The 10,611-nt window shown below is 38.0% G+C and overlaps 1 protein-coding gene across 1 annotated transcript; it reads left to right on the plus strand.

The window, feature by feature from the left end:
* The first annotated feature begins 136 nt into the window (after window positions 1–136).
* On the plus strand, window positions 137–8,875 carry prkcsh (protein kinase C substrate 80K-H). The gene is made up of 18 exons (XM_039826129.1): window positions 137–266; window positions 641–797; window positions 945–1,061; window positions 1,876–1,971; window positions 2,058–2,115; window positions 2,272–2,389; window positions 3,654–3,783; window positions 4,023–4,107; window positions 4,494–4,572; window positions 6,078–6,161; window positions 6,244–6,396; window positions 6,481–6,574; window positions 6,941–7,010; window positions 7,165–7,254; window positions 7,355–7,429; window positions 7,548–7,647; window positions 7,731–7,890; window positions 8,658–8,875. The coding sequence occupies exons 2-17, from the start codon at window positions 701–703 to the stop codon at window positions 7,875–7,877; spliced, it is 1,593 nt and encodes a 530-aa protein (XP_039682063.1). The 5' UTR covers window positions 137–266; window positions 641–700; the 3' UTR covers window positions 7,878–7,890; window positions 8,658–8,875.
* The last annotated feature ends 1,736 nt before the right edge of the window (window positions 8,876–10,611 follow it).

Raw genomic sequence — 10,611 nt, forward strand, 5'->3', positions numbered from 1 at the left:
CGATAACGGTGCAAAGAGTTATGACTACCTGAACCCATGGATAAGAGAAGGCCTGCACCTGTCTGGCTCCATGGATGTAAAAAACTGGCTCTGGCATGAGATGGCTGCATTCCCCTCAGAATCCTCTACTTCAGACGGGTGCCAAGGCTCTCCGCCAATCACAGGGGCTAAACAAAGCGTCGTCCAATCAGAGTGAAACAAGACAGAGCGGAGTGGTGATAAACGCATGCGCTCTGACACTACGGAACTAGGTGGCGTATTTACTGGTAATAATCATTAGCTTGTTCTAAGAAAACGTTTTATTTGTCTTTACCCACTTTATTAACCTTATAGTATTGTGATGTTTTGTGATTTTATTGTAACAATATACGTACTCTTGGTATTTTGTATGGGCTGCTTATAGCAAAAGCTTTAGCTAAATTCGCTAGATAGCATTCATTTGTTAGCTCTCGGCTAACGTTACGTTGACAAGACGTTGTTGTAGCTAGCTAGCTAGCTACGTTATTTGTCGAAATAGGCCTACGTAAGAACGGGCGCAGTTTTGTCAATGTTGTGTTTTATAACGCTCTCGTCCTTGTCATGGCATGTTAGTTGTTACAGAGTGCTTCTTGTATTAAACTACTAAATCTGTGTGATTGAGGCGGTTACCGGTGCAGCTGAATCTTGCTAAATACTGATCCAGTGTGGAGCCCGCCCCATCATGATGTGCTGTCAGTACATTCTGCTGCTGCTGCTAGGTGTCTCAGGAGGAGTCTCAGCGGTGGAAGTCCAACGCCCTCGCGGTGTCCCTTTGTCAAGTAAGGATTTAATTTAATCACAACTATAATAAGACAGGTATATGAGTACAGTTGTATATTTTGCGCTGGGGTGAAAGTTCACATTGAGTTCCTGTAGTTTTAAAGCTGCCATGGCATTGACCCGCTTCTTCTGTTCAACCTCTAAAGAACGGCAGTTCTATGAAGAAGACAAACCTTTCACTTGCCTGGATGGCTCCCGCAGTATTCCTTTTGACAGGGTGAATGATGACTACTGTGACTGCCAAGACGGCTCTGATGAGCCAGGTGCGTATATCCTGCATGCAGGCGACTCCTGTACTACTCTAGTACTATTTTTCTTCCCCATAATTCACTGAATTAAACAAAGTAGTTACTAATAAATGTGTAGAAGCCCTGCTTAGTCTGTATAATGAATTAATGAACAGTAAACACCAGTCCATAGTGCAACGAAAATCACTGCTATAACCCTATGACACCAAGCATCCACTTTACCAGTAAATTATATATTTCATAGTTTAAATACTCGCTGTTCTTTAACATTTAACATTAATATAATCTCTATATAAATTGAAACATCACTGTATACACTGTATACTGTCATATCCACCTACCTCATGTATATAAAACAACCTGTTAACATTAATCATCCATATTCATTCCAGCACCATTTGCACTTAGTATTACTCTTTACACATTTCATTGTTGTGTTTTATTTATTTATTTATATATATATATATATATATATATATATATATACATACATACATACATACATACATACATACATACATACATACATACATACATACATATACATATGTGTGTGTGTGTGATACTTTTTAATATATATTTATATCTACATAGTCTAATATTTATAGTAGTTATTGTTTGTAGGGTTGTTTGTTGTTCTTGTTTTTAGCCATATGTCTATTTCTGTGTATGTACATTAGGAGCAACACAAATGTATTAAAATTCCTTGTATGTGTACTTACACATACTTTGCCATTAAAGCTGATTTTGATAATTCTCATTTTGCAAGGTCATGACAATATCCAGCAGCCGTTTTGTATATCTACAGTAATAACACATTTATTTGCAGGCACTGCTGCTTGTCCCAATGGCAGCTTTCACTGCACTAATGCAGGTTTCCGACCAGGCTTCATCCCTTCCTCCCGCATCAATGACGGAATCTGTGGTATGAGTTTCGAACTTTGCTGACTGTTTCTTTTCAGGTGTGTTGTGGGGGCAGGGTTTTGTTAAACGCTTGTGTTTCTTGGACAGACTGCTGTGACACAACCGATGAATACAACAGTGGTGCTGCCTGTCAGAACACCTGCAGGTGGGAATGTTTTGGGTTATAACGCTAATAATTCAAGCATGCTTCATAGTGTAAGCCTGGCTTCTCCATAGATCCTATACATGTGCTTAAATACACATTTAGTTTCCAGAAAATGTTAAATGTTTTGTATTTTCTTTACATCATGTGCGATTGCAGGGATTTGGGGCGCAAAGAAAGGGAGAGCCTGCAGAAGATGGCAGAGATCGCTAAGGAGGGCTTTCTGCTTAAACAACAACTTATCCAGGAGGCCAAGAGGGGCCTAGAGGATAAGAAGGTGTGAATGACAAGAAAACCTTTTGGTATTTGTTTGTGTAATAATTAAGAGAGCTCTGAAACCTTGATTATCGCATTGTCAAATATGTTGTTATACAGAGATACTGACACTTCAGTGGAAATGTTTGAAGGTGTCTACGCCAACTGTTGCATATCTAGTTGCATCACTAGAGCTGTGCGATATGGATAAAATCAAATATCTCGATATTTTTGACCAAATACCTCAATATCGATATTGCGGCGATGTTGTATGGTTGACAATTGGTGCTTATACAAAATAATAACCCATTGAGATTTTTGATAAATAATCATCAGTGGATATAATGACTAAAGCGTGGTTTATGCTTCTGCGTTAAATCTATGCCGTGGGTACATGGAGACACAGACCCTACGCTGGACCCTATGCTGTAGCCTGCCGTGGCTTGGTAGCATTTCCCCTGACTGAAATCAAGGAGATGGTTAACTTTTCCTGCCACAGCTTTCCGACCGTGGTCAGGAAGCACAGGGGAGACACTTTGTTTCTCTCACTATGCTTCTAGAGTCGCTACTCTCTCCAAATCTAATCGCCACCACTCTCTCACTCGCTCTACCACACACTCCCCACACACACACACATGCCGGCCCTGCTATTCTCTTAAATAAATTGACGCACACGCCAACGCACAAGTATAAACTTCAGGACACTTATGTATGCTATGGCGAAAGCTCTGCGTGGAGCCTCCGCAGGACCATAAATCACGCTTTAGTGGGGAAAGGCAAATAATAGAACAGCTAGAACAGTCTGGTAAGTTCATAAAATTACATCACTTTACTGTAATGTAGCCTTTAAAACCAGGAAAAGACAACACGTGTCCTAATACGATATCCACAATTTAAGACGATATCTAGCCTCATATCGATATAACGATATATTGCCCAGCCCTATATATCACGTGACATATGTTTTGCCTATTGTTATTATACACAGAAAAACTGAAAGCAGTAGTAGGAGTGACCAAATGTTGAGCACATACCACTCATTTACTCTTAATGGGCCTGGTTCCCATCCAGAAACTAGACGCTGGCTGGCCATCTTAATACAACCACATCACACCCATTCACTTCACTGGCTTCCTGTTTCTGCCAGGATTGAATATAAGGTCTCCTTCTTACCCACCAGTGCATCTATGGAAATGTCATTGTAAAAATAGACATTGTTTCGTAAATTGAATAGAGTTTTCAGGTATTAAAATTTTTTATTGTATTATTTTGATTTGTCTCAACAGGCCAAATATGCAGATGTTCAGCTCAGTAAGAATGATTTTGAAAAGAGAGTGGAGGCTCTGAGAACTATAAAAGAGACTGCAGAGCAGCCAGAGAAAGAGGCCAAAGAACGCCACCTGAAGGCCTGGGAAGGTAAATTAGGATGTGAAAGCATATCACCATCTACTGTTTGTACAGAGCATTATATTACATATAGTATAGTCTCTCTTATCGACATTTTCTTAGCTAGACTAAGTTGCCTTGATACCACATAGACTAGTAGTTCTCAAACGTCAGGCCTGAAGTTAAAAAATTTCAAAACATGTAATAACACTGTAAATAACGTGTCGTCAGAAGTACTGATAACTCAAAATTAAAATTGTTTGTTTCAGAGCAAAAGGCTGTTATTCAAATGGAGAAGGACAAGGCTAGAAAGGCTGAGGTGTTTCTTGAACTAGATGATGATGCAGATGGCTTGTGAGTATCAGCACCTTCCAGAATGATTAGCACCCCTAATGAGGGAAGACAGTGTTGTGAATCTTACCACGGACAACTTTAAAAGTTAAATACAATAGTGCAAAGAAGAAATGCAGCATTTATAAATCTGGAGTGATAGTTTATTTTGCTTTTTCTTTTTTTTTTTAATAAGTTGTCTTGTTGCAGAATTAAACCCTGATGGAAATCTATGGAGACCAAATAATTTTTTTCTGAACAAAAAAATGTCTGAGAATAGTTTTATAACATGTTCATTCCTTTCATATGTAAACTTTGGGTTATCATTAGTGTGGTAGTAATTTAGTGTTTTTGTAGCTGGCCTTGTTGTTACCATAACTCAGTGAATGATGTATTTTTGTTTGTTTCAGTGTCTCAGTGGCTGAGCTTCTGTCCCACTCTGAGCTCGACCCAGATTCAGATGTTTCATTCACAGAAGCAGAGGCTCAGGTAAATGTTTTCTTTTGTATTGTTCCTTATAAAACACCAGAGATGGGACTAAGTCACACATGGGCAAGTCACAAGCAAGTCTCAAGTCTTAACCTTCAAGTCTCAAGCAAGTCCAAGTCATTTTTTGTGACAATAAAGTCATACAAATGTTTCCATTTTGAAACAAGCTAAAGACAGTGGTTATGAACTGCTGGAGTTTTATTTGCATTTTTTCCTACTCAATATTCAAAAGACATTGAGTCCAAGCCACATACATCTGAACAGTTTAAATTTATACAGATAAAAAACATATTTGTTCAATATGACTCAAACATGACATCAAATCATGAAATTCATTCAAACAATTCAAGTATAATGGTTTCTAAGTCAAATAATATTTTTCAAACATGCCTCACTTTTATGAGACAGAAATACATCCTTTAACCATTCCTTCTCTTAAAGATGTGTGTGTGTGTGTGTGTGTGTGTGTGTGTGTGTGTGTGTGTGTGTGTGTGTGTGTGTGTGTGTGTGTGTGTGTGTGTGTGTGTGTGTGTGTGTGTGTGTGTGTGTGTGTGTGTGTGTGTGTGTGTGTGTGTGTGTGTGTGTGTGTGTGTGTGTGTGTGTGTGTGTGTGTGTGTGTGTGTTTTCGTTCTCTTACCGCCAACCTGAACAAAGAGGGGAGTGTGTGCTTATTCATGGCCCAAAAAAGGGAGTTCTGTCTATCACAAACGTCCAAATAGTGGTTCAGCTGAATATGGGGACTGGAACCCGAATCTCTCCCAATTTGAAGTGTCTGATGAAATTCGACGTGGTGGTGGTTGATGTCGAAATTTTTTTTGGTGCAGACCTTGCAAACTGCCGTTCGTTTCTTCTTTGCCTGGTCCGATGTCTAATCTTTATAGCCAAACTTCATTATTTTTGGTGCAGAGGGATCCATGACGTTAAATTACTAGCCGTAGCCAGTCTCGTTTACTGCAGGTCTGCCACCACGTCATCGTATCAATGGGTTCCCACGCATGCAACAGCACTAAAATCATAAAGTTAATTCCTCATCAATATCAGAGGGGAAAAATATATATTTATTAAACATAAAGTCAAGTCATTTGACTCAAGTCTCAAGTCATGAATATCAAGTCCAAGTCGAGTCTTTTATGAATGTTTATCAAGCAAGTCTCAAATCCTAAAATTTGCGACTCGAGTCAAGTCGTGACTTGAGTCCCCCATGTCTGTAAAACACTAATGTTAAAGGGGCTGTACTTGACATTCAGAACATTAATATAGCAGTGAACACACATTTGCTATGCAAAGATATAGTGGATTAATTCTTCTCAGAAGAGAATGAAGCAACACATCTTCATACCTAATCGACATTACAGGTAGATTTCCAAAGACTCCCAAAATGACCGTTCTATTTACTGCCGCGCTATGCCGGTTCGTGTGAATGTAATAATGTGTTTTATTTAACGTAACAGGCGCAGTTTAAAACGCAGCATATTGAATATGAATTTTGTCTTTGGTTTGTACAGGGACTGTTGGGAGGAGTGGACAAAGTGGACGCCGTAGCATTTGAGTCTGTTTGGATTAACATCAAAGAAAAATACATATCAGAGGTAAGAACCTGATGATTATTCCAATAAGTTCCATGTCTGAAAAGCCTCAGCTCTTCTAAATGTGCAGCTTTCTGTGCATCAGGCCAACACAGACAGCCCAGTACCAGTGGAGACTCCACCGGCGGAGATGAGGGACAATGAGTCTGAGCAGTACCCTGAAGAGGACATCCCAGATGATGAAGAGGATGATGATGAAGAGGATGAAGATGATGACCCAGATGATGGGGACTATAAAGTAAGCCCACTGTATTTCTCCAAAGTATGCTGAATGACTACATTTTATTTTAGTAAGTCACTCTTATCTGTGTTTGATATGCAGAGCCCTCCTACGGTGCAGACCCAAGAAAAGAAGGATGACGAAGATGAGGGGACCATGCCACCCTACGACCAAGAAACGCAGAACCTTATTGATGGTAAGTGTGTATGAAAGTGACTGACTCAGCCAGTCCTCAGCTATTAGTGAGTCATGCTGTGAAATACTAACAGAAAAAGGCACAGATGTGACTGCATACTTATTAGTTTGAATGTGCTAACGTGAAAGTGAACACTCCTTGTGGTAGCAGAAATAAATCGTTTTTCAGAAGAACAATGTGATTTATTGAACAGATGTGATGCTTTTATATGACAGAGGTGTATTGCTTGCCTTTTATCAAAAGCATTAACAGGAGGGCATGATTTGCTCTGACTTTTTGTAAGTCTGTATGTAAACACATGTAGCTATGGGTTAGGACTGAATTTACTTTAAGGGTATATTTTTATTCTGTACTTTTGATTCCCAGCTGCTCAGAAAGCCAGGGATGCATTTGATGAGGCTGAGAGAGCTCTCCGGGAAGTTGATGATCAGATCAAGTAAGTACTCTGAATAACTCGGAAGGAGCAGTAATGCAATCAGTGTTTGTAACCACGACTGCAGTCTAACTTTTAACAGCTACAAAGGATTATTTTGTTGCAGTGTGTTGTTAGTTAAAGAAGATTACATTTTGGATTTGCTTTCTGTCTGCAGGAACCTTGAGAAGGAAATCTCCTTTGACTTTGGACCCACTGCTGAGTTTGCCTACCTCTATAGCCAGTGTTATGAGTTGACTTCTAGCGAGTATGTGCACACTTTGACTTTGGAAGAACATGTCTTTTATTTATTTCTTTTTTTTATAAGTTCCTACTTCTGAAGGACTAAATTAATGTTTTGGTTTCAGGTACATCTACAGGCTCTGTCCGTTCAACAGAGTATCCCAGAAACCCAAGTATGGTGGATCAGAAACTAACCTTGGGTAAGAGAATATCTGTGTTTTTTCTTACTATTTTATGTTTTTTTTTTTTTTTTTTTTTTTTTTTTTTTTTTTTAAATCCTTTACTCGTCCCATACTTTCCATCATTTGCTTTCTGTAGTACATGGGGACAATGGGCAGGTCCTGAGGATAACCCTTACTCTGTAATGAAGTATGAACATGGAACAGGGTGCTGGCAAGGCCCTAACAGATCCACCACAGTGAGTCTCCACCAATCAGCCCTGAGCCCATTAATGTTTGTCATTCGACAAAGCACAGAAAATTTATTTTCTTTGTCCTTCAGATTAAGTTAACGTGTGGAAAGGAGACAGTTTTGACATCGACCTCAGAGCCCAGTCGCTGTGAATACCTGATGGAGTTTACCAGCCCTGCCGTCTGCCAGGAGCCCTCGAGCCAGGTTTCAGTGCTTCCTGAGCACGAAGAGCTCTAGATCCTCCGGATTTGTGAGTAACTCCAATTTTTCTGTGTTTCTTGGCAAACTTTAAAATAAAAATGAATTGAGACAATACACTGTATTGTGTGAGGCACATACAGGGTGGTCTGCTGCAGGACCATATATTTTTCACAGTAGGATCCTAATCTTGGACCCATTGGCCCAAGATTGTGTAGAAGAGAAAATATACTGCACCTACAGATCAACTGATCACCATTTCTGAATGGTGCTTACTCAAAGTAAAAAAACAAACAAACAATGACAGTCAGAGCTACGTAATGGGAAGGTTTAGCATATCAACATTTTGTTGCGAAGAAAATCCTTTGTGCAGTTACAGCTTCCCTTTAGAAGAAGAGCAAGACAACAAGAGCAAGGTAATGGTTTCTCCTCTCCTGTTTGGTTTTTATTATTGATGGTGATATTGTAGATGGGGTATTGAACAAAGCTGAGCTTTATTATAATGATAGTGTGGTTGACTTTAGGTCCATTCATGCGAGTGTGAAGGTGAGACAGTCTGGGACAACAGAAGGTGTTGTTGTGTTTTTTTTTTTTTTTTTATGTACTGTGGACCTAAAACACAGCATAACCCAAATGTAAGTGCTGACTCAAAGATAACGCAAGAAGTAAATACAGCTCTGGTGCTTAATGCTTAGTCCTCGGAAAAGAAACCTCTCGGGATTAATTGCAACTAAATTGCCCTTACTTTTTAACAACTAGGAAGTCATGACTTAAGCAAACAAGCCATTGAAATGAATGTGTATGTGCTCACTTTTGCAGGTTGTTCTTGAGGGACCACAGTCACTGCAGCAACATGAAGTTGCCATGCATTGAGCGGCACCACCTTGGCGTCGATAAACAATGGAAATTCCAATGAGTAGTTATCTCGTCTACACATCCGACTTCCACTGCTACCTGTTGTGTTATTTCTCTGATTTATGTCAAATGTAGTCATTCCATTGTTTTCAAATAAAGTCAATTTTATCATATTCCAAAAACCTTTGTCCATTTTTAATTCTGGTTAAAAACATTTGATTTTAATTGTAATAATTAAATATACTTTTAAAACATATCTGTAAATAACACATTAGGAAGACCTGTGTAGAAAACCTACAAATACCATATTTAAAGCAGAGATATATTCCATTCTTTCTGTCATAATCTCAAACCGTTAATTGAATTAATATAAAATATATGCCTACTTATAAAAGACCTATTATAAAACTAACTGGTGAGGGTAAGGAAACAACTTACCGGTAGTATAGACAGAAATGGTTGGTCATAACATTCAATATTGTTTTGACAGTCAATAAAAATTGGGTCACTCAATATTTGTAACTTTTATTTTATTTTTTTTTCTGGCATGTAAAGTACAAATAATTAAACAATTCCATGAAAAAGTTTTCAAGCATCTTCAGCTGAAATCCCAGTAATAAATATCCTAGACTAAACTGAAAGGTTTATTTTTTTTTCTTTGTTCAATTTTGACATTGTTCATTTGGTCATGTTTGGAAGTATGAGATTTTGTATTTCTTCCACTGACATCTGTGTCAGCAGAACCTGTTTTGATAATTTTCACTCTTTGATTTGTTCTACCATTCCAGGAAAATGTAAGAAAAACATCACTAAGTTACTGCGTCCCCTCTTCTAAATAAATAGACACAAAATACAGTTGGTTGAGAAACAGAAGGACCACTCACCCCTTTACTACCCTAGAGACTCCCAAGAAAACCTTCCTGCAGCTTTTCTGATCTCTGTAATATTTTGCTGAAGCTCTTGGCTGGGTTTCCAAATGCATCTTGGCTCTAAAGAATAGCTTAGTTTCAATAGCACAAATTGGTATTGAAATTGATACAGATGATTTCAGTATTACAACCCTTTAATATCTTTTTTTCAATCCATCAGCATAAACAGGAAAGCTTTTTGTGAGCATATCAAACCTAGGACACCCCCTTTGTTCCTGGCTAGTTGCTGGACCCTCAAATGGGCCAAAGCCTCGCTACAGGGGCTGTCCCATGTCTCAGGGGTTCACAGAGTGGTTGAAAAAACAAGACTGTGATTAGATTAAATAATTAAAAGATTTTCATTTAACAAGACAAACAGAACACAGGCAGTAAAGGCATAACATCTAGCACACAGCATGTATGTTTATACACTTCAATTAGTTAAATATAGCAGTGCATTCTTTGACTATGGAGAACGTTTCCAAATCGTACTTCTAAAGCTGTTTTTCTGTTTGTCCCCCTTTTTAAGAAACGAAATGGTGTAACCACAATTTTGGCAAACTTAAAATCTTTTAAACTTGCAAATATAATGAAATAAACCATAAATATACACAAAACATACTTTATACGAGGCAATAATAATAATAATCATAATAAATAGTTTTTAAGTTAACAATAAGTTAAAACTACAAGCTTAAAGTCGCCCGAATAATACAAGTTTGTTGGCGCTATTTTGAATTTTTTCTGTTTAAATTATTTTATGTTGCAACAAAAGCTACCACAGACTTTTACAAACACAATTGAACACAGTTTGATTGAAATAAAAAATCTAACTAAGTCTAAAATCTGCATACACTGTAAAAAACTAATTAAATTATGAATTAAAAAAAATACAACCAATCGTACAAAATAAAAATGTAAAATCAACATAATTTTACCCATGTGTGTATGTCATTATATCGCAACACTAACAATACACTAAATTTAATAATTGTGAGTACAATTTGTAT

The sequence above is a fragment of the Perca fluviatilis genome, chromosome 15 (genome assembly GCF_010015445.1).
Source record: "Perca fluviatilis chromosome 15, GENO_Pfluv_1.0, whole genome shotgun sequence".
NCBI lineage: Eukaryota > Metazoa > Chordata > Actinopteri > Perciformes > Percidae > Perca > Perca fluviatilis.

Coding starts and splice junctions, on each gene's coding strand:
- prkcsh (XM_039826129.1), top strand. CDS start 701: ATGATGTGCTGTCAGTACATTCTGCTGCTGCTGCTAGGTGTCTCAGGA. Junction 2,116..2,271: donor GCCTGTCAGAACACCTGCAG/GTGGGAATGTTT, acceptor GTGCGATTGCAG/GGATTTGGGGCGCAAAGAAA. Junction 4,108..4,493: donor GATGATGATGCAGATGGCTT/GTGAGTATCAGC, acceptor TGTTTGTTTCAG/TGTCTCAGTGGCTGAGCTTC.